The sequence below is a fragment of the Balaenoptera ricei genome, chromosome 11, assembly GCF_028023285.1.
Source record: "Balaenoptera ricei isolate mBalRic1 chromosome 11, mBalRic1.hap2, whole genome shotgun sequence".
NCBI lineage: Eukaryota > Metazoa > Chordata > Mammalia > Artiodactyla > Balaenopteridae > Balaenoptera > Balaenoptera ricei.
In genome coordinates, this window is record NC_082649.1 from 54206583 (window position 1) to 54230863 (window position 24281).

The 24281-nt window shown below is 45.3% G+C and overlaps 1 protein-coding gene across 1 annotated transcript in view; it reads left to right on the forward strand.

Annotated features, from left to right (window-relative positions):
- Positions 1-1653, forward strand: part of TRIM71 (tripartite motif containing 71) — a 58067-nt gene extending 56414 nt beyond the window's left edge. The window contains exon 4 of the mRNA XM_059939081.1: positions 58-1653. Within this exon, the coding sequence (XP_059795064.1) occupies positions 58-1509 (1452 nt within the window). The 3' untranslated portion in view covers positions 1510-1653. The remainder of the gene's footprint in view (positions 1-57) is intronic.
- The last annotated feature ends 22628 nt before the right edge of the window (positions 1654-24281 follow it).

Consider the following 24281-nt stretch of genomic DNA (forward strand, 5'->3'; position numbering starts at 1 on the left):
TCTGTCTTGGTTCTAAGCCTCTGTGTCCTCTCTCCCGGCTCTCACCTTTCCCTCCAGGTAGAGAAAATCCGCCAGGTGAAAGCCAAGTCCCTGTACCTGCAGGTGGAGAAGCTGCGGCAAAACCTCAACAAGCTGGAGAGCACCATCAGCGCCGTGCAGCAGGTCCTGGAGGAGGGGCGGGCGCTGGACATCCTGCTGGCCCGAGACCGCATGCTGGCGCAGGTGCAGGAGCTCAAGACCGTGCGCAGCCTCCTGCAGCCCCAGGAGGACGACCGGGTCATGTTCACACCCCCTGACCAGGCCCTCTACCTCGCCATCAAGTCCTTCGGCTTTGTCAGCAGCGGGGCCTTCGCGCCGCTCACCAAGGCCACGGGCGACGGCCTCAAGCGGGCCCTCCAGGGCAAGGTGGCCTCCTTCACTGTCATCGGCTACGACCACGACGGGGAGCCCCGCCTCTCAGGAGGCGACCTCATGTCGGCCGTGGTCCTGGGCCCTGACGGCAACCTGTTTGGTGCGGAGGTGAGCGACCAGCAGAACGGGACATACGTGGTGAGCTACCGGCCACAGCTGGAGGGCGAGCACCTGGTGTCGGTCACCCTGTGCAACCAGCACATCGAGAACAGCCCCTTCAAGGTGGTGGTCAAGTCCGGCCGCAGCTACGTGGGCATCGGGCTCCCGGGCCTGAGCTTCGGCAGTGAGGGCGACAGCGATGGCAAGCTGTGCCGGCCCTGGGGCGTGAGCGTGGACAAGGAGGGCTACATCGTGGTCGCCGACCGCAGCAACAATCGCATCCAGGTGTTCAAGCCCTGCGGCGCCTTCCACCACAAGTTCGGCACTCTGGGCTCCCGGCCCGGGCAGTTCGACCGGCCCGCCGGCGTAGCCTGTGACACCTCCCGCAGGATCGTGGTGGCCGACAAGGACAATCATCGCATCCAGATCTTCACTTTTGAGGGCCAGTTCCTCCTCAAGTTCGGTGAGAAGGGCACCAAAAACGGGCAATTTAACTACCCTTGGGATGTGGCGGTGAATTCCGAGGGCAAGATCCTGGTCTCCGACACGCGGAACCACCGGATCCAGCTGTTCGGGCCCGATGGGGTCTTCCTGAATAAGTATGGCTTCGAGGGGGCTCTCTGGAAGCACTTTGACTCCCCGAGGGGGGTGGCTTTCAACCACGAGGGCCACTTGGTGGTCACCGACTTCAACAACCACCGGCTCCTGGTCATTCACCCGGACTGCCAGTCGGCCCGCTTCCTGGGCTCAGAGGGCACCGCCAATGGGCAATTCCTGCGCCCACAGGGCGTGGCCGTGGACCAGGAGGGGCGCATCATCGTGGCCGATTCCAGGAACCACCGGGTGCAGATGTTCGAGTCCAACGGCAGCTTCCTGTGCAAGTTTGGCGCTCAGGGCAGTGGCTTTGGGCAGATGGACCGGCCCTCCGGCATCGCTGTCACGCCGGATGGGATGATTGTCGTGGTGGACTTTGGCAACAATCGAATCCTCATCTTCTAATCACATTCCTAGGCTTCTGTGTTTGGGGTGCGCGTGTGTACGTCTCTCTCTCTCTCCTCCCCCTTTTGAAATTCAAAGAAGAAACCGTCTCAGGGAAATTTCTTTTTATTTTTTTTTTCTTTTGTTTAAAGACAACAAGAAAAGTACAACATTGCTTATGTCCTACCTCATCTTTATTTTTTTACAGATGAATGTACGTATCTTTTCTGCAGGGATTGAGCCTGTGAAGTGATGATCTCTATCTACCTCAGAAACCTTTACATTTCCTTCTCCAACAGGCCCTCTGCCCTCCCACCCTCGCTCAGTGGAGTTCACGTTTCCCCTCTCCCCTCCGTGGGGCGTGAAATGCACAAGCCTAGCATCTCTGTGGCTGGGAGGGTGCTGGATGTGTGCGGTGGGGTGCATTCTGTAGATTGAGCCAAGCAAACACGAGAAAACTACTAAGTTAAAAAAAAAAACTATAAAACGTGGAAAAATGGGATTTAAGATGCTTAATTGTAGAGTATTTGTGTTCTTGAGAATACTGTGTTTATGGGGTTAGGCTGTGTGGTGTGATCTTGATCTTTTTGGGGAAAATCTTTTTTTTTTTTTTTAATGCTGCAACAGTGAACTTCCTGTGTTCTTTTATACCTCAGTGTGTTTCTCAACCCGTTCAACATCAGTATATTTTCTTATTCCTAGAAGAAGTGGCTGTGGCTTGCTAGCCAAGAAAAGCAGACCATTCCTATTTTAGGGTATGCAATCTTTGTTTCTTCTAAGGGAGGGTGTGTGTGTGTGTGCGTGTGTATGTATGTGTGGGTGTGAAGCCACCTTACACCAAAATAGTAAAACTGAAAATGCTATACCACCTCCCAAAGAACTTTTTCTTTTCACACTTCGGTTTCTGAAAAATAGACGTAGTTCAGGATTTTTGATTGAAAGTATTCTCAGAAGTTAAGTGTTTTTAGTTTGCTGTTGGTTATAAAGAATTAAGTAGAAGAAGAAAATTAACCTCCTTCTCAGAAAGAGGATTTTCAGGCATGTGGCATGTGGACATTGAGTGGGTGGGTGGGCATGCGTGTGCTGAGTTGGTCAGCAGAGAGCATGAGACACAGGCAAGGGACCCCCAGACTGCGATTGAGTGTTGTTCTCTTAATGTTAGGCATTTCTTTTCCTAAGAAGAGTAGGCAAAGGAATGAACTTTTGTTTTAAAAGCACAATTTTTTCCTGCTTTGGAAGTTCAGGGAAATAGAATGTTTTAAAGTCAAGTTTATGGGAACAGCCCATCCCCACACCCTCTGCTCGGGTCACTTTTACAGAGTGGTCTGCTCCCGAGCCATGGAGCATGGTAAACGTGAATTTTCCCCCCCAAAGGCCTTTGAATGTAAAGGATTTGTAAACCACATTGCCCTGACCGGAAAAACGTATAGGACGTGAAACCTCTTGTTCAACCTGTATCTCGGTACCAAAGAATGAAAATTTATTAAGCCAGACTCCTGCTGCAGAAACATGGGATGGCATCCGTCACTTTACAGGGTGGGTTTGTCATAAGCTGGACTTGGGTACAGAACCTTGTGCTTCTGGGCATTAACTGTCTTTCAAATACTGAAATGAGAACCAAATTCGAGAGCACCACAGGAGAAAGAGGTGCTCTCAGATGGCAGTGGCTTCCAGGACACCTCTTGTTTAAACGGGAAGACTAACAGATCAGTTTCTATTCCTGTATTTAAGAGAAATTCCTCTTGCAATATGGATAGAGTTTTTAACGAACAGACTAACAAGTCGATCGATTGTTTTTGTCATTCCGCCCCCCCCCCCCCCAAAAAAAGGAGATGATGGGGAACAGTGTAGCAAGCCAATCAAACTGCTTTTCCCATCCAGCTCTTTTGGACATTTAATTTACCACTTCGTGGTCCCCTGTCTCTTCCCATTGCTTTAGTTCTGGGGTTTCTGAGTGACCAAGATGGGGGAAACCTTGTTCCATAAAGGAGAACCACATGCAATAAGGGATCCAAAAACTGGAAAGTAGCTTCAAACTGCTGTCCCCCAGCTTTTGTGTTTCAGGGTGGGGAGGTGTCAGGGGATCTTGTTATGTAAAAGCGTTTCTCCTTTTATTGAAGAATTTAATAGTCATTCCCTCTCTAATAGTGAATCCCTCTCTAATTCCTATTCAGTTGCCTTTTATGTTGCCCCTAAGTTCTAAGTTTTAACTGGTAAAGAGATCATGTAATTAAACATTTTTATTGTTTTTTATTTTGGAATAACTTGGTGCTGAATCTCCTCCTCTCAATCCCCCTGCCCCCTAAATAATCCCCCTTTAAACACCAAAGACAACTGGTTTTAAATGATTAAAATTTTTTTTAATTGAAAAAAAAAAGTATCTTAAATTCTTTAAAATGTTCTCAGAAACTCAGGTCATGATTATGGCTAGGCTAAGTTATTTCCGGTAGTCAATACCTTTGATTATTCTGTCTTCATTTTCAACATCTTCACTCTTAGCCTTTCCTTCCCAGTTTCCCCATATGTGGGGAAATATTGGAACCTGAGTGAAATTTTCTTGGTGAGTAGCAGCAACCAAAGCTGCTTATTTAACTTTTTTTTGTGGATCTGGTTGTAAAGCCAGGGTTTCCACATGTGGCTAAAATGATTAGGGCTTAATTAATAGACTGTTCAATTTGCCTGCTTTAAAGCAAACAGGTCCGCTCCCTGAAATGAACGTGTCGCTGGGTGATACTGCCTCTTTACTCTCTGTAAAAGGTATGTCTCCTTACATTTTCTGCACCCAAAATTGTGCATCACTGCCATTTGAGAAACATGGTCACACTTGGGAAGCTTTTGTTTTTAAAATATTGCCATCTGTGGCTGCCCCAGATTGACTCCTGACCCACAGGGATTGGTGCAAAGCATTCCAGAGTGTGCATCTTGTACAATGTGGAAGAGAGATGAGAAAAGCCAGCATTTGGACCTCCCTAGTGTGAGAGATAACAAGTGTTTATCAATGCGTATCTCCTGCCCATTATGAGGTGATGCTAGGGTAGCAGGAATTGGGTCAAAGAGGGCATCTTTAAAGTGGTGAAAAGATAAGGTCCTGGGTGCTGTGAGGGAAGAGGATAAAATGTTTCTCTTGAGGAGATGTGATATTGAGACAGTAAATCCTCAGGTATGTCTGATCTGGTCAGGGGGTGAGGTGAGGTGTAAGGTCAGTATATGGTTTGGGATGCCAATTGGATTTGGATGTATAGGTTTGGATATTGAGATGGCTAAAGGAAATCTAAATAACCCACAGATACAAGCCACTTTTGGTTGACACCAACTTAACGTTTCGAAAGTGTTACTGTTTTTTGTTGTGGTTGTTTTGTTTTTGTTTTTTAAGTAATTCCTCTGTGAATTTGGTCACGAGAAGCAACGCTGTCTGAGAACCTGTGCTGTGTGCTGGCTGGCAGGTGGCATGCAAGTTGGCTGGAGCCCAGTGGCCCAAACAGTACCCCCAAGTGCACTAACTCTTTGATTGATGGATGCCCTTTTAAGTCTAACTTATTTGGGGAATCGGGGAAACACATACAGGGGTACCATAAATGGAATCTAAATTACACGCTGGGCCAAAAAAAAGTTGCCAGATGGAAGGCAGTTTGTAATGGGGCTGTAAGAGAATAGCATGAGATTGGCTCAGTCTGCTTTATTCTAGTTAAGCCAAAGCTTAATGATTGGAGGCGGGAGGTCTTCTGGGCTTGAAGCAGCAGAATACTGTTGTATGTGTGTCGTCTTACTCTTTGGAAGATTCTAAGATTGCTGTGTTCTGGTAGATAGTGAGAGATATGCCAAAGTTATAGGCTTGTTTTTCTGTTTAAAAAAAGAAGAAGAAATCCAATGGTGCCAAAAAGTATTTATTTAAAACATCACTCTTGCTGAGTTTCCAACAGTCTGGGGCTGTATAAAAGTCATAGTCTTGTACTTGCGTGTGATGGGATCGTGGAGCCTGACCCTCTTGAGGCGCTCTGGCCTCCCTGGGCTGGGCTGCCTGTGGGCCAGGGCACAGGACACACACACCAGCCACTCCATCCCACACCATCTGCTTTTGTTTAGTTTCTACCTCACTTTTGGTGAAAGTCATCTACCTCATGTTAGTATCTGACGGGTCTCTAAATAGTATTAATCCACCGGGGAGTGGGTAGGAGTGGAGAGCTACCTCGAGAAGAAAATGTTTTCATAAATCCAGAACTGACTTCTCACAGGAGAAGCGTTTGATTGACCTTGGAAAAGAAACTTTGAAACCAAATAGTCCTATACAGGCAAATGTAGTCATAAATCCAAGTATTTCTTACCAATCTGGCTTTTCCCCCCCCCCACCAGGAGTTATGCACACTGTTACCACGTTGTTCAGTGTTCTGAAACCACGGGTTCATCTGACCTTTTTGAGGACTTATCTGCAAATGAAGACCTTTAGGTCTTTTTTTTTTTTTTTTCTCTTCAAGAGAAAAAATATCTGTATTTTGAATGTCTGAAAATAACACCCTTTTAGGAGCAATTCTAAGGGTCTAGTTGTTGGGAATATCACCTATTGGAAGGGAATGAACATCCTTTAGACCTCGTGATTGTATTTGTACCCTTTCTGGACCCAGCAGGATGTCCCTCACCATGGCATTGCAGCAATCACTGTCTTACTGAGCAGTGATGGTGAAGTGTGTGTGTTGCTCTTTTGTGTTTGATTTTTTTTCCCCCCCTACCAAAGGTAACATGTTCTTTGACGGGTTATTCTTTTCCTTTGCTTGTTTATTAAATACTTGATAAAGTTGAGAAGCACATTACCATGATATACTGTATTGCCTCTCCACCTCTCTTTCCCCCCTCGCTTAATTTTTGTTTTGGTTGGAAGAGAGCATCCTTAACACCACTGTCATTATTGTGAGTTTGGTTTATAAATGTCATGGTGAAGAAATACCTCAATGATGCCTATTTTAAAAACCGATCTTACGGGTTAACAAGCCAGCCTGGTGGGATGTTTTCCATCATCATTTAACCAGTAATGGTTCTAAAAGTTTTGTGTATCCACATGGTCGTAGACCTCCTTTTAATGATTGTATTAACTTACAAGCTCAGGTAGTATTTTTCTTAAGGCTCTATCTCAGAGCACACTGACTGAATGTTAATGTGTGTAGCAAAGTGTTTACTTTCTTTAAATAACCAGCTCTGGAATAGTTCCTTGTGTTTCTAGCAGTCTGTGTAGTTGTCTCTTCAGAGGAGGATTTTTCACATTTCTGGGGTGTTCTTGTTTCTAGGGCGGTAAGATTTCTTTCTTTTCTTCTTTTCCCCTAAATTCAATGCAGGTGAGAGGGTGGGAGGGTAAGGGCTGTTGTTTTTAACTAGCATGTTAGGTATATTCGGGTGGGTGGGAAGGTCGTTTGTATTTTTTTTAATGAATCTTGCTTAATACTGTCCATTAGCTGTCATGCCCGGTCAGCAAAATGTTTTAATTTTAAAGTGTAGAATACATGGCTTGGTTGAGGGTTTTTTGTTTTTGTGAGAAAAGTAAATGCAAAAATTGGAGAAATTAACATGGGCATGTTGCCTTGATGTTAGAATGACTAAGGTAAGACTTTTTTTTTTTTTTATTGATTTGTCCAAGGCAGACATGTAAGGGATATGCACCACCAGACTAACTGCCCGGGCCACAGAAACCATGCTGCAAGCCCACCTGGGTGCTGACTGCCTCTTGACACTTTTAAAAATGGGCATCGCAGTGGTGGTGCGGATCCCGTCAATTAAGTGGAGAATGGGGAAACAAAGGTTTTCCCCCCAAACCTTTAAGGTAGGTTTTTGTTTGGGGTGGGTTTTTTTTTTCTCCTGCCCTCTGGATTTTTACTTTTAAATCTTAAGTGATATACTGCAGGCCTCAGGCATGACAGGCAATGAGCAGGTGAAGAACCAGTGGAAAAGTGTTCAAAAACTCCTGTGTTAGCTAACAGGCTTCTGAATGTATCGCTCTGGTCCACAGAGAAGGCTGGAGAAGGTAGCAAGGAGATGCTGTATCAGCTACTGCAGCCTTAAAACAAAGTTGGTGTCTCTTTGGACTTTAAAATTGTTCCTATGCAGCTTATTTTATTTTTGTTTAATCAAATAAACAAGAGGGTTTTTCCATGGAAAGAGTGTGTCTGTGTCATCCTTTAATTGAGAATAAATAAGGGTGTGTACACTGCCCATCATGAAAGGGAGTCTCTGATGCATGGCCCAGAAGTTGTACTCTGGTCAGTGGGTCAGATTGGGTCCATGCAGTGTTTTCAAAACAGATGGATACCAGCATTTTAAACGAGGAAGTGTTAAAGAGCTTAAATGCTTAAAATCTGGACTTTTGGATTCTTGGGAAGTTTCAGATCTGGCAGCCACAGGCCTGTCTTCTCCCAAGAAGCTGAGTAGCAGATGTCCCTTTAGAGGGACAAGTATGTGATTTCCCAATTACCACAGCCCCCCACCCTGTTTTCCCACAGATGCCACCACCCAGGTGGGCACTGGCCTTATAACCTCTGCCTGGGGTGGGAGGAACTACTTGGATGTGAACTCCAGCCAAGGGGACGTGAGCAACTTGCCCAAGTGCCTCTTTGCTGGCAGGGTAACATACATGCCAGGAGGATGAAGACTTCTCTTGTGCTCTGTGTGTTCACAGCTTACTAGGAGACCTCATTTTTCACTGGAAAATTTTCCCCAACTTTGCCCACCTGCTTTCTGTGTCTGATCAGTCTTAGGTTTAACCTCTGAATGGAGCGTCTGGCAAGCCACCACACTGGATTCCACTCCCCACCCCCTATACGTTTCCCCCTGTTGTATGTCCCTTCCCAACTGTGATAGCGTGTACAGAAGTTCCAGTGGTGGTAGGTCCTACCCCTACTGTACAGGACCCTCCTTCCTAAAGTGCCAGGCATCAGGACCTGGCATAGGGAACCTCTCCACTTCAGCCCATGTTGGCATTGAGCATTTAAAGTGCTTTTTGCTCACTAGTCGCTTCAGCTTCAAAATTGTGACCCATCCTGAGTAGCAGTTTCCTCAAAGACTCAAGATGGGAGTGTATGACTTAGTGAACTCTGGACTCCATTCCCCATTTCCTTTTTCAGGCCTCTCACTTTTATTTCCCTTTTACTCCTAGCTGAACACAATGGGAGACTTTTGAACATAGAAAGTTGGATGGATGCATTTTTTTTTTTTAATGGAAGAAATCTTTAATCCTGTGAAAGCCCCAGGAGAAGCTGCTAATAAAATGAGGCAGGGCTTCCCTGGTGGTGCAGTGGTTAAGAATCTGCCTGCCAATGCAGGGGACATGGGTTCGAGCCCTGGTCCAGGAAGATCCCACATGCCACGGAGCAACTCAGCCCGTGCACCACACCTACTGAGCCTGCGCTCTAGTGTCCGCGAGCCACAACTCCTGAGCCCACGTGCCACAACTACTGAAGCCCGCATGCCTAGAGCCTGTGCTCCGCAACAAGAGAAACCACCACAATGAGAAGCCCACGCACTGTAGTAAAGAGTAGCCCCCGCTCACCACAGCTGGAGAAGGCCTGTGCACAGCAATGACAGCCAAAAATAAAAACAAATTAAAAAAAAAAAATGAGGCAGAACCCACTTACGAGGGAAGTGCAGAGAAGGAAAACTCTAGAAAGAATCAATGCTTGATCTTCAGCCCTCCCTGGTTCCTCCAGTCTCTTCCAGGATATTCAGGTGAGTTTTGAGGGACCTAAACCTTCTAAGGGTGACTACAGCCCTCTGCAGCTGGCCGTGGGGCTGCCAGTAATCAGAATATATGGAGTAATGGGAACCCTCATACATTGCTAGTACTACAAACACTTTGAAACACAATCTGGCAGTTCTTCAAGGCCCCCCAGGACACAGCAATGCCATTTCAAGGTATATATCCACAAAAACTGAAGACATGTCCTCACAAAAACTAGTACATGAATGTTCATAGTAACAATAATAGCCAAAAAGTGGAAACAACCCAAATGTCCCTCAACTGGTGACTAAACAAAATGAAATATTATTATTACAGTGGAATATTATTCAGCCTCAAAAAGGAATGGAATAGTGATACATGTGAACCTTGAAAACGTAAGTGAAAGAAGCCAGGTACCATACATGATTTCATATACGTGAAATATTCAAAGCAGGCAAATACATAGAGCCAGGAAGTTGTTGCCAAGGGCTGGGAGGTTGGGGGAAATTGGCAATGACTGCTATTAAGTTTACTTTTTCTGGTAAGACTTTTTGTTTGTTTTTCTTTTTGTTTGATTCTTGGCCGTACTGTATGGCTTGCAGGATCTTAGTTCCCCAACCAGGGATCGAACCTGGGCCCCAGCAGTGAGAGTGCCGAGTCCTAACCACTGGACCGCCACGGAATCCCCAAGACTTTTTTTTCTTTTTAAGAGCAGTTTTAAGTTCATAGCAAAATTGAGAGGAAGGTACAGAGATTTCCCATAGGCCTCCTGCCTCCACAAGCAAGCATAACCGTCCCCCGTGATCCACATCCTCCTGGGATTTCTTTTGGGGATGATGAAAATGTTCTAGAATTAGGCAGTGGGGGGATGGTTTTACAACTATGTGGGTGAATTCTATGGTATATGAATAATCTAAATATGAAAAGGCACAGGAAACAAATCAATCAATACATCTGACTACATTGAAAACGTGTTTAGGGAATTCCCTGGCGGTCCAGTGGTTAGGACTCAGTTCTTTCACTGCCAGGGCCCGGGTTCTATCCCTGCTCTGGGAACTAAGATACCACAAGATGTGTAGCGAGGCCAAAAAAAAAGAAAAAGAAAAACTTTAAAAAAAAAACAACCAAAAAAACCCTTCTGTTTAAATGAAAAAGTCTGATTGCCTTTTCTTTACTTGTATTGGGAAGGTCACGTGACTAGCCTGTCCCAAAGCTTATGAGCGGCAGTGATATGGTGCCACTTCCTAACGGGAGTATTTCATCAGCAGGGTGAGCCCTTGCTGAGCTCTGGTCCCACTCCCAGGGCCACAGGCAATATCCTAAGGAAGGCAGCACCACCAGCCAGTATCTGGGAGTGAGGCAGACACATCCAGTCAACCGTGGATGTACATTTGATCAAAATGTGTACAGTTGTTATTTTTTAAATCTTTTAGAAAAAATCTGTCCAGGATAGATCCCTGGTTGGGGAACTGAAGATCCCACATGCTGCATGGCACGGCCAAAAAAAAAAAATCTATCCAATGAACAACATAAAATATTGAAAGCATTTTCTTCTGAGAGAAGATATCTATAATGGTATAAGAGGGTATAGGACTTCCCTGGTGGCACAGTGGTTAAGAATCCACCTGCCAATGCAGAGGACACACGTTCGATCCCTGGTCCAGGAAGATCCCACATGCCATGGAGCAACTAAGTCCGTGCACCACAACTACTGAGCCTGTGCTCTAGAGCCCATGTGCCACAACTACTGAGCCCACATGCAACAACTACTGAAGCCCATGTGCCTAGAGCCCGTGCTCTGCAACGAGAGAAGCCACCACAATGAGAAGCCTGAGCACTGCAATGAAGAGTAGCCCCTGCTCACTGCAACTAGAGAAAGCCCGCGCGCAGCAACAAAGACCCAACACAGCCAAACAACACCCGGACCACCAGGTGCGGACTGGTACCGGTCTGCAGCCTGTTAGGAACTGGGCTGCACAGCAGGAAGTGAGTGGTGGGCGAGTGATTGAAGCTTCATCTGCCACTCCCCATTTTTCGCATTACCGCCTGAACCATACCCCACCCCCCCACCCTGGTCCCTGGAAAAGTTGTCTTCCACGAAACCGGTCCCTGGTGCCAAAAATATTGGGGACCACTGGGTTACAAGATGGATTTCTTGCTGGATGAGCGAGTTGTAAAACTGAAAGCAACTAATCTTATGGTTACTAAAAATGGAGGGTGACCAAGAAGATGAAGAAAACCTCAGAACTTCTGTTTCCCCTTTTCCTCCAGTGTAGATCCTGACTTGCTCATGAAACACGACAATAAGAAGCAGAAATATGAGAACAATAATGGCAGAACTTTGCATTTCTAGAAAGAATAGAATGGGGTATAAAATGGGGTAAAATGTGGTACATAAGGACTTCCCTGGTGGTCTAGTGGTTAAGAATCTGCCTTCCAATGCGATCCCTGGTCAGGGAACTAAGATCCCACGTGCCGTGGGGCAACTAAGCCCCCATGCAGCAACTACACAGCCCACGTGCTCTGGAGCCCATGTGGCACAACTGAAGAGAAGCCTGCACGCCGAAACAGAGCCCGCGTGCCACAACGAAGGATCCTGCGTGCCACAACTAAGACCCAATGCAGCCAAAAATAAATAAATAAATAGTTAGATAAATAAATAAATAAAATGGGGTATATAGCTATTAAGAAATTTGCTTTCCATGAGTGATATATGACTCCCTTCCACCCCTCCATTCTCCTCAGACATGTTGTAAGTTTTGTTTTCTCTACCTTTGACATCTATTCTTTCTCCCTAAGTGTATAGTGCTAGACTTACTCTTGCTTAAAAGTGAGTTTTATGTCTCCTAGGCAACAGTACTAGTTATTAAAATTTAATAATGAGCACGAGAACAAATCACAGTAAGCATATAATCTGGTGGGATATTTAGAAAATCAAATTTTAGAGACTAGTACTTTTTTTTTAATTTCAAAAATTGAGGTATAATTTACATATAATAAATTTCACTCTTTTTGGTTTACATTTCTGTGAATTTTGACAAACGTACATAGTCATGTAACCAACACCACAATCAAGATAGAGGCCAGTACCATCCCCCCCAAATTCCTCCAGTGTCTCTGTAGTCAACCTCTACAGCACCCTTAGCCCAGCCAGTCACTGGGCTTTTAATTTGTTTTTTTTTTTTTTTTCTCTTTCAAAATGTCACCTAAATAGAGTCATTTGATTCAGAACTAGCACTTCTGAATTAATGGTAGGCCCACAAGAGTAATAATAGTTTAGGCGATGGTGACCTAAATTGTTTTCATATTCTTTGAGGATGAACCTACCAAGTATAAATTTTGAAAAGTAAAATGGGGCTTCCCCGGTGGTTCAGTGGTTAAGAATCCGCCTGCCAATGCAGGGGACATGGGTTCAAGCCCTGGTCCGGGAAGATCCCACATGCCGTGGAGCAACTAAGCCCGTGCGCCACAACTGCTGAGCCTGCGCTCTAGAGCCCGCGAGCCACAAGTACTGAAGCTCGCGCACCTAGAGCCTGTGCTGCGCAACAAGAGAAGCCACCGCAATGAGAAGCCCGCGCACTGCCACGAAGACCCAACGCAGTCAAAAATAAATAAATAAATAAATTTATTTAAAAAAATAAAAACTTTGGTTTAAAAAAAAAAGTAGAATTATGCACACAATATAGAGTGTGCATGTGTCAGAGACGTGTTCAGCTCATCAGTGAGGGAATGGCCGTGTTAAAGCTGGTTCAAAAGAGGATAGGGGGCTTTCCTGGTGGCACAGTGGTTGAGAATCTGCCTGCCAATGCAGGGGACACGGGTTCGAGCCCTGGTCTGGGAGGATCCCACATGCTGCGGAGCAACTAGGCCTGCGAGCCACAACTACTGAGCCTGCGCGTCTGGAGCCTGTGCTCCGCAACAAGAGAGGCCGCGACGGTGAGAGGCCCGCGCACCGCGATGAAGAGTGGCCCCTGCTTGCTGCAGCTGGAGAAAGCCCTCGCACAGAAACGAAGACCCAACACAGCCATAGATAGATAAATAAATAAATAATTTTTTAAAAAATTTATTTATTTGGCTGCGCTGGGTTTTAGTTGCGGCACGTGGGATCTTCGTTGTCACATGTGGGATCTTTAGTTGTGGCATGAGGGATTTTTAGTTGTGGCATGTGGGATCTAGTTCCCTGACCAGGGATCCAACCCGGACCCCCTGCATTGGGAGTGCAGAGTCTTAACCACTGGACCACAGGGAAGTCCCACAATATGGCTCATTATGGTGGGGACAGCCATTTCTCCAAGAAACCCTGGTTCCTTGTATTGCAAACTGGTATTTAGAAACAAAAATCTGGGTGCAGAGTGGACTCACTTCTGCTGGAGTGTCATTGCTCTTAGGCCCTCTCAGCAGACAGCACTAGGAAATATATTTATGTACACAGATGCACCTACACACATATCTATCTGAAATATACTAAAAACCTTGAGTTCATACTGATACTTTTTTTTTTTCATACTGATACTTCTGATTCTAACCCAACATCACAGGCTTTATTCCAGTCTCCTTCCTTTCATTATTTGTAAGTTTCTTCACAGAGAGAAACCTGGGACTCATTATCTAAAATATACTTACTTATTTGCCCAGTCCTAGCATACATATATAGTAGTTTCAGAAATGCTTCACCCATAGTCTTATGTAAAACAAATTTGCTACCTAAAATACCACATTGGTGTACAGTTCTTTTCATCTTTAGCCTTACAACTAAGGACCATGTTCCCTTCTACAAAAGGATTTGGGCTGTGTTGCCTCATTTCTTCTAATTCTTCATATCCAGGGAGTGGTCGTTTAGTTTGGGCATTGTCTAGGATGACTTAAAACCAGTTACAGGGAATTCCCTGGTGGTCCAGTGGTTAGGATTCCACTTCTACTGCAGGGGGCACAGGTTTGATCCCTGGTCGGGAAACTAAAATCCCACAAGCTGTGTGGCGCAGCCAATAATAAATAAATTTTTTAAATGTGTTGTCTTAAAAAAAAATTACAAAAAAAAAATTACAGTCTTCTCAGATAGCTCACCATTTCCATTGTTGATCTTTTTTTTTTTCCCAACGAGACTGATTTTGGGACTTCCCTGGTGGTCCAGTGGTTAAGAATCCGCCTTCCAATGCAGGGGACGTGGGTTCCATCCCTGGTTGGGGAACTAAGATCCCACATGCCGTGGGGCAACTAAGCCCACGTGCCACAACTACTGAGCCCACACGCTCTGGAGCCCACACGCCACAACAAAAGATCCCATGTGCCACAACTAAGACCTGACACAGCCAAAAAAAAAAAAAGAAAGAAAAAAAGAAGACTGTGTTTTTTTCTTTTTTTTTTTTAAGGTTGTGTTATGACTTACACTTACTCTTGATGCCCCATGCCTAGCCTAGTGCCGGAATGAAGGCTTTCCTAGAAGAAATGAGGAGGTGGGGAATGTAGCTCTTTGGTGGGGAAGAAGATGTGTGGGTTTTGGAGCTGGGTTTGGAGGTGAATATTCCTGCAACACTGACTGACAAATGTGAACATGACCTTGTTAGTGGGTTCCATGATGTGAATGTACTTTCTGCTCAACCAAGCCCTTCTAGGGCCTGCTGGGACAGGTGGCCTGACAACAACTTTGTTTTCTTGGGTGGGGTAATTTCCTAGTGTTTTACTCAAAAGATGTCAACTTTGATTTTAGTGACTGGAGACTTATCTTGGCAACTTTTACAGTCAAGCATTCCCAACATTTTTTAAAAAATTTTATTGAAGTGTAGTTGATAACATGTTTTAAAATGGCTATCATATATAACACTCAGAATTCTATTTCTAATAATATGTGCTATCCTTGCTACAAAAGGCTAAAGACAGAGTATTTTCACTGGACCGAGCTAACTATCATTGAATCGGAAACTTTTAACCTTTTTTTGTTTTTTTCGGCCGCGTCGCTCAGCATGCGGGATCTTAGTTCCCCGACCAAGGATCGAACCCGTGCCCCTTGCAGTGGAAGTGTGCAGTCCTAACCACTGGACCATCAGGGAATTCCCACAATTTTTAATTTTTTACATTGTGTTCTCAGTTAGCTCACCATTTCCAGGGAGAGACCCTACTGCCTGAGGAGAGTTCAACAGCAGCCTGGACCACCTTCTCCCAGATGAGCCAGGGTTATCTTCGAGGGGCTGGCACCAGGACAAATTCTTAGTAAGAATGGGGTGGGCTGGGGACTGCAATACAGCCTCTAATCTGGACTGAGAGATCTCATCAGGTTTGGGAACTCAGTTTAGGAATGTGCCTGTAACATTAAGGTCTGGGATGGGAATGAGGAGAGAAAGGGGGAGGGATCCACCCAGAACACGCTATCCCACTGCCCTCATGTGGGGAGGGCTGGGCAGGTGCCAGCATGTCAAGGTTGCCAGCCAAGTCCGGCAGAATCCCCAGGAAACAGGCTCTGTCATGACTCCAGCACCACTAGTATTGCTGCACCTTCCACAGAGCAACATACTCTCTCCCAACAAGATCTTCCTCCAGGACATTCTTCCTAAAGCAAGAGAGACTGAGATGCAGGCAGAAACCCACTTCGGAGGAGTAGGAAACCACTGGAGACGGAGGACTGGCCTTTTGTGGGTGGGGCAGTTTGCCCATTTGTGACAGAGGCCAGGTAGCACTCTTCGGTGTGAAGGAGCCACTCCTTACTCATTTGGGTTCCTTTCTGCTTTAAATATTTTTAGTCTTTTTTTCTTTGTATATATTTTTAAAATATTTTTATTCTTTTATTCTTTCTTTTTTTTCTTTATATGTATATACTTTTTTCTTAAATCTTTTTATTCTTGACCGTATCAGATATGCAGGTGTGTGTGTGTGTGTGTGTGTGTGTATAGGTATGACTATGAACCGAAGAGTTCATTTTCATATTTGTCAGTTCTCCAGGAATCTCTGCCAACACCACCCGTAACAAGCTGTGAAACTGAGCCCATCTTGTCTCTCTCCCCTGCCAGCTGGCTTCCTTCACCAACTTCCTCACACCTGCCAGGAGGACCTCCGTTGTCACACTCTCAGACTAGAGTTCTGGCAATGCCCTTTCGTTTATTCATTAGTATATTCTATAGTCAAATATTCAAATATTTCAACTCTCTTTGTTTTCTTTCTCATTTTTTTTTTTAATTTATTATTTATTTATTATTTATTTTTGGCTGTGTTGGGTCTTCATTTCTGTGCGAGGGCTTTCTCTAGTTGCGGCAAGCGGGGGCCACTCTTCATCGCGATGCGCGGGCCTCTCACTATCGCAGCCTCTCTTGTTGCGGAGCAGAGGCTCCAGACGCGCAGGCTCAGCAGTTGTAGCTCACGGGCCCAGTCGCTCCGCGGCATGTGGGATCTTCCCAGACCAGGGCTCGAACCCGCGTCCCCTGCATTTGCAGGCAGATTCTCAACCACTGCGCCACCAGGGAAGCCCTCTTTCTCATTTTTTACTAGCATTTATGACTAGCTTATCTTACCTTGTTTATTGATTTGTCATTTTTATCCCCTCCCTCTCTGTTTAGCTCACTTGCTGTTGTATTCCCAGGGCCTAGATAGTATCCAGCATGGAATAAACACTCAATATATATTTGAAAAATGAATGGGGGACTTCCCTGGTGGCGCAGTGGTTAAGAATCCACCTGCCAATGCAGGGGACACGGGTTCGAGCCCTGGTCCGGGAAGATCCCACATGCCACGGAGCAACTAAGCTCGTGCGCCTCAACTGCTGAGCTTGTGCTCTAGAGCCTGCAAGCCACGACTACTGAAGCCCGGGCGCCTAGAGCCTGTGCTCCGCAACGAGAGAAGCCAGGAGAGAAGCCACTGCAGTGAGAAGCCCGTGCACCGCAATGAATAGTAGCCCCCACTCGCCACAACTAGAGAAAGCCTGTGCGCAGCAAAGAAGATCTAATACAGCCAAAACAAATAAATAAATAAATACATTAAAAAAAAAAGAATAGGGACTTCCCTGGTGGTCCAGTGGTTAGGACTCCGTGCTCCCACTGCCGGGGGCCTGGGTTCGATCTCTGTTCAGGGAGCTAAGGTCCCACAAGCCCCACGGTGTGGGTGTGGCAAAAAAAAAAAAAAAAGAATGACAGATCTATGTAAGATCTATGTAAGGTATTTAGAATTTTGTAAGAAGTATTAATTCCAACTAATTATGTTTTTTGTTTCATCAGTCATCACTTCACTCTATGAATCATCTGCTCTGGAACACATATTTCTTGAACGCCTCTATGACCCAGGCACTGTTCCAGGTGCTGGGGACACTGCAGTGAACAACGTGGACCAAAGTCCTGCCCTCGTGCAGCTCACATACTGCGTGCCCTGCTTCCAGTCTCTCACTAGTTCCTGTCATTTCTCCTGAAATGATCCCATTCCTCTTTATTTCCTCTCTCACTGTGCTTCTCTGTTTACATGTAGAACCACAGCTTCTTCGCTCCCTGCTCTCTCTACTCTCCTGGCCTCACAGTCCCGGTGCCCATTTCCTCCTGTGTCCTATCGCCACACTGCCCAGAGGGGAGAGGGGCCTTGGAGCTCAGCTCGGTGGTTTGGCTTTGGTGGGTAGGATGATATGGGTGTAAGGATGGCTGAGACTTGGGGGGCTGGTTCTATGGCAAGTGCAGGAGGCCAGGGGGAGGGATGAGAAGCAAGAGACAAACCCAGAGTGGGGACTGGGAATAGGTGGGAAGAGCTGAAGCTAAGAAAACCTGAGGGAAAACATGTCAGTGGAGACCTGGAAGGCTTGGCGACAGGTGGGATTGGAGGTTCATTCAGAGGTTCAGTGGCTTGTCCTGTGTCAGACAGGAGCCCAAACCCAGGGCGTGGTTCCAACCCCAGGCTCAAGACCTTTCTATATTTTGGTTCTGGTGAGTAAAGGGAGAGCTTCTCTCTCTTCTCCCCCAGATTTTGTCATCCAGCCCTGGGGAAAGACCTCTGTGGGCGCCAGACCAGAAATCCCAGCTTTCAGAGGCCCCTAATTCAGGTGCTGCTGCCTCCTCACAAGTGAAGCTGTCTTACCTTTAGGCTCACATTTCTCATCTCCTCTGTGCTAGGACACTGCACCTTCCTGATCTATTTCTCCTCCAAATCTTTTTAGAACCAGGAGTGTTTGAGAAAGAACAGCTGCTCTAGAGAGCGCTAGAGAAAAATCAGTGTCCTCAGGGGACGACCAGATTTTCGTATTTAGTACTTAGTATGTTGAACGTGGAGGAAACACTGTGAGACATGGTAGAGGATATTGGAGTGGGGTGGGAGAAGGCATTCCTGATGAAAGGCCATGAGGTCAAGGATGTACAGTGGAAGGGTTTCGGGGTGGTGGGCTTTTTTCCAAGGTTGAGCTGCCCTCCCTAACCCTAGAGATGTCCAACCCAGTCCTCTCATGTTTAATTTATATTATTTATTTTTGGCTGTGTTGGGTCTTCGTTGCTGTGCACGGGCTTTCTCTAGTTGCGGTGAGCGGGGGCTACTCTTCATTGCGGTGCGCGGGCTTCTCATTGCGGTGGCTTCTCTAGTTGAGGAGCACAGGCTCTAGATGCATGGGCTTCAGTAGTTGTGGCACATGGGCTCAGTAGTTGTGGCTCGCAGGCTCTAGAGCACAGGCTCAGTAATTGTGGCGCACAGGTTTGGTTGCTCCACGGCATGTGGGATCCTCCCGGACCAGGGCTTGAACCCTTGTCCCCTGCATTGGCAGGCGGATTCTTAACCACTCTCCACCAGGGAAGTCCCAGTCCTCTCATTTTAAAGGCAAGGAGGCTTGGGGTCCGGAGGGGAAAATGCTGCCGAACTTCTTCCTTTCTCAGTCATAGGTTCCGAGACTGGGATAAAGTTTGAGGGGTCTTTTGGTCCAGCTCCAGACACAGCCTCTTCCCACTGGACCCCTCCTTGCAGGGGGACCTCACCCCCTAGCCAAGCCATTTTCCTGGGGCTTCCAACTGTTGGGCCCAGTTCTGCCGATGTCATCCTGAGGTGCCTCCAATCTGGAAATGCCTTTTCCTAAAGAAGACTAAATTTAGGTACCAGAAGGCGCTACCAATCCCCCTCCCACTCCTCAGCCCCTGAACTCCTCACATTCTTCAGACAACTAGTTAGGGAAATGACAAGAGCCTGCGCTAGGTTTATCTGTCGCTTTAGTTACAGTTCAAGTCATTCAACAATTTAAAGGGAGGCTTTTCCATCTTCCTCGCTCTTGTAGATGAGAAAGTTGATCTCAGCGGGCTTAATTCCCTTCCCTGAGGCCACAAAGCTTGGAGGTTGTGAAACCTGCTGTGAGTGAAGCTCGGCCTCAGACTCAGCCCTTGCAAGTTGTTATTATGCAATCTGCCTCCACTTCCCGGGGCGAGATAAACTCCTAGTCTGATGGGGTGGGGTGCGGGGTTGGGGTGGGGGGCGGCACAAAGGCAGGGCAGTCTCAACGCAGGATGACCAGGGCCGGTCCACCTGAGATCAGATTCTCCCAGATTGGAGGAGGCTTAGAAGAGAAGATGGCATTGCGTCGGCCTCTGAAGGAAGAACCGGAGTCAACTGGGAAGGAAAGCAAGAAGGGCATTTATGGCAGAGGAACCAGTGTGAATTCAGGCTTGGATATTCAGTAGATCTCAGTCTCCTATTACAGCGCTGAACCTTGACAGCGCAACAGTGAGACGTGTAGATGTTCCCGTGGATCTCGCCCCATAGGGACCCACAAGACATGCGTCCTTTTGTTTGCCTTGACTGGCCGAGAGGCGGCCGCCCCTAGACGGGTTACTCCTACCGGGCTCTTGAGGCCGCCTGAGCGCGGATACACTTTGAGCCTTGAATGAAAGAACACACTCCCTGGAGCCACAGCCTCTGGGCTCATTTGGCTCTGATTGGCTGCAAGACTCGCGCCTCCAGGCTAGCCACTCAGAGGCACCCGCCAGTTCCCCCTTGCCTCTGATTGGCTGGGAGAAGCGCATGCTCAGACACGCCCTGAGCCACAACCTCAGAGCTGGGGCGGCTGTTAACTGCCATGCGCTGCCATGTTGTTTCTTTACAGACTCGCTGGTCCCTGACAGGTAATTTGACTGGGGAGCGGGGGAGGGACCGGGTGCCAGGAAGTGGGGAAGGGGAGGCTGTGGAACCAGGGCAGCGGCTTTCACCCACCTCGGAGCACTGGAAGGCGGCGGAGCCGCCCAGGTGAGGGCCAGGCTGTGGGGGGACCAGGCCCCATCTCCCCCCCAAAACTGCCTCAGGGTATAGCAGTCCCCCTGGCCGGCGACCTTGGGCCGTTTCCTCCCCTCAGTGAGCCTCTGTGACATGGGGACAGACTGGGGGGTGAGGACAGGCCGTTGGGGCCAAGGTCTTACTTGGCGTCAAAGGGTCGCGAGGGGCCGGGAGGACGAAAATGATTCATCAACCGTCAGTCCCCTTTGCAGTGACTGGATTTGCTCTTTGATGAACATGTTGGCCTCTTCTTGACTTCACACTGATACATTTGTTCATAATTAGAAAATAATGCATATTTCGTTCTTTGAAGTTTGCAAAAAAGAGAAAACTAGCTGGTGGCTCCAATCCTCACCTGATTGGAAGGAAGAATTGTCAGGGCTAAGCCTTAGGAAGGAGCTGTAGCAGTTGTAGTGAGCTTGAAAGAAAAAGAAGACTGGTCTTTGGGGTGCAAAAGCAAGCAAGGAGATGGGAATTGACCACCTCATGGGGGTGTTCCTAAGGTTTACCTATGAGATAAAGCCTTGCACCCAATACCTGGCAACCACTAATCTGTTCTCAATCTCTATAATTTTGTCGAGAATGTTATAAAAATGGAATCTTACAGTTTGTAACCTTTTGAGATTGCATTTTTCATTCAGCATAATTACCTTGCAATCCATCCAAGTTCTTTTTTTTTTTTTTTTTTTTAATATTTATTTATTTATTTCACTGCGCCGGGTCTTAGTTGCGGCACGTGGGATCTTCGTTGCCGCATGCAGGATCTTCACTGTGGCATGCGGAATCTTCAGCTGTGGCATGAGGACTCTTAGTTGCAACATGCATGTGGGATCTAGTTCCCTGACCAGGGACCAAACCCGGGCCCCCTGCATTGGGAGCGCAGAGTCTTAGCCGCTGGACCACCAGGGAAGTCCCCATCCAAGTTCTTGTGTGTAGCTTGACACTTGTTTTTAAGAGAGGTTGGGGTTCTTTGTGGACCCATGAAGTGATATGGGCTGACTCCTCTTAGCCAGATCTAATGTCAAGAAAAGATGGCTCAGAGCTCAAGCACTGGATATTAATCTAGGCTCCATCACTTACCAACTTTATGATGTTGGCATGGCTACTAATACGTGTGTATCTCAATTTCCCCATGCACATATGGAAGGTAATGAAAAAATCTACTTCATAGAGTTATTGTGAGGATTTCAATGGATAGATATATATTCAGTAGAGTATATATTACAAAGTAAACATTCAGTAGTTCATCTTTTAGAGTTCTCTTATTATCCATTTTACTCATGTCCATGTGAGAGAATAAGATTGATTGAATTATGGCTTTTCATATTTGAAAAGGCCCATGATTACTTCAGCCTATGTCTAATATCCATTACCATTAATATTATGATCTACCACACTAAATCTTTTACCATCTTCAGACAGCTGGTGGTATAATCCTCCTAGACTTCAGACTATACTACTAAGGTACAGTAATCTAAACAGTGTGGTACTGGCACAAAAACAGACTCATGGGTCAATGGAACAGAATAGAGAGTCCAGAAATGAACCCATACACCTATGTTCAATTGTCTATGACAAAGGAATCAAGAATATACAATGGAGAAAAGACAGTCTCTTCAACAAGTGGTGCTGGGAAAACTGGATAGCTATATGTAAAACAATGAGATTAGAATAGTCCCTCATACTGTATACAAAAATAAACTCGAAATGATTTAAAGACCTACATGTAAGACCAGAAACCATAAAACTCCTAGAAGAAAACGTAGAACACTCTTTCACATAAGTCATAGCAATATTTTTTTGGCTCAGTCTTCTAAGGCAAAAGAAATAAAAGCAAAAATAAATGAATGAGACCTGATTAAACTTAAAAGCTTTTGCACAGCAAAGGAAACCATTGACAAAATTTAAAAAAACCTACGGAATGCGAGAAAATATTTGCAAGTGATATAACAAGGGGTTAATATTCAAAATATATAAATAGCTCATACAACTCAATATCAAAACACAAACAACCCAATCAAAAATGAACAGAAGACCTAAATAGACATTTTTCCAAAGAAGATGGCTAACAGGTACATGAAAAGGCACATCAAAAGATGCTCAACTTTGCTAATCATCAGAGAAATGCAAATCAAAACCACAACAAGATATCACCTCATATCTGTCAGACTGGCTGTCATCAAAAAGTCTACAAATAACAAATGTTGGAGAGGATGTGGTGAAGAGAGAACCCTTGTACAGTGTTGGTAGGAATGTAAATTGGCACAGTCACTGGAAAACAGTGTGGAGGTTCCCAAAAAACTAAAAATTGCACTCTTAGCTATATATCCAGAAAAAACAAAAAGGCTAAATCAAAAAGATACATGCACCCCAATGTTCATAGCCACACTATTTACAATAGCCAAGACATGGAAGCAATCCAAGTGCCCATTAACAGACAATTGGATTACTAAGATGTGGCATATATACACAATGGAATATTATTCAGCCATTAAAAAAAAGAATGAAATTCTGCCATTTGCAGCAATATGGATGGACCTAGAGAATATTATGCTTAGCAAAATGTCAGACAAAGACAAATACTGTATGATATCACTTATATGTGGAATCTAAAAAATAATACCAATGTTTTCAGACTCATAGAAAACAAACTTGTGGTTACCAAATGGGAGAGGAAAGGGAGAAGGGACAAATTAGGGGTACAGGATTAACAGATACAAACTACTATGTATAAAATAGATAAAACAACAATGATATACTGTATAGCAAGGGAATTATAGCCATTATCTTGTAATAACTTATAATGGAGTATAATCTTGAAAAATGCTGAATCACTGTGCTGTACACCTGAAACTGATATAATATTGTAAATCAACTTTTTGAATAAAAAATAATAAAGATATAAGAAAAGAAAAAAGAAAATAGAATATTTGGTATTTTAGGTAATAGGAAATGCTAGGGAGAAAAAAGCAGAATGGGGATTAAAAGAATATGTCAGAGAGTATTGAAACTTTCATTTGGATTACAGTTGAAGACCTCATTCAGAAAGTAATTTTTTTGGTAAAAACTTGAAAGGAATGGGAGAATTTACTGTACATATCTGAAAGAAGAATATTCGAAGCAGAGGAAAAACCAAATGTAAATGACCTGAGGTGGCAACATGCCTTGTGGCATCTTTGAGGCAAAGGCTAGTGTTGAGGGAGAAAGGAAGAGATGGTAGGAAATGAGGTTAGAATATTAAGGGTAGATCATGTAGTGTCTTAAAGTCATAATAAGGGCAACTGACTTATGTATACATGTAATAGTTTCATTTAGATATAATTCACATACCATAAAATTCACCTTTTTAAAGGGTACAATCCAGTGGCTTTTTGTATATTCACCGAGTTTTGCAACCATTATCATAATCAATTTTAGAACATTTTCATCACCCCAAAAAGAAACCCCATACTCATTAGTAGTCACTCACCATTCTCTCATCCTCCTCTCCCCCAACCCTATGTAACCATTAATCTACTTTCTATCTTTATAGATTTGCCTATTCAGGCATCTCATGTAAATGAAATAATATCTGGTCTTTTGTGACTGGTTTCTTTCACTTACCATAATGTTTCCTAGGTTTATCCATGATGTAGCATGTACTAGTACTTCATTCCTTTTTATAGCTGAATAATAGTTCATTGTATGGCTATATTACATTTTGTTTATCCAGTCATCAGTCTTCCAAAGTGGCTGCACCACTTTGGAAAACTGTTTTCCAAAGTGGCTGCACCATTTTACATTCCCACAGTAATGTGTGAGGGTTCCAGTTTCTTTATGTTCTTGTCAACACTTGTTACTATCTGTCTTTTGGGTTATAGCTATCCTAGTGGATGTGAAGTTGTATATCATTGGG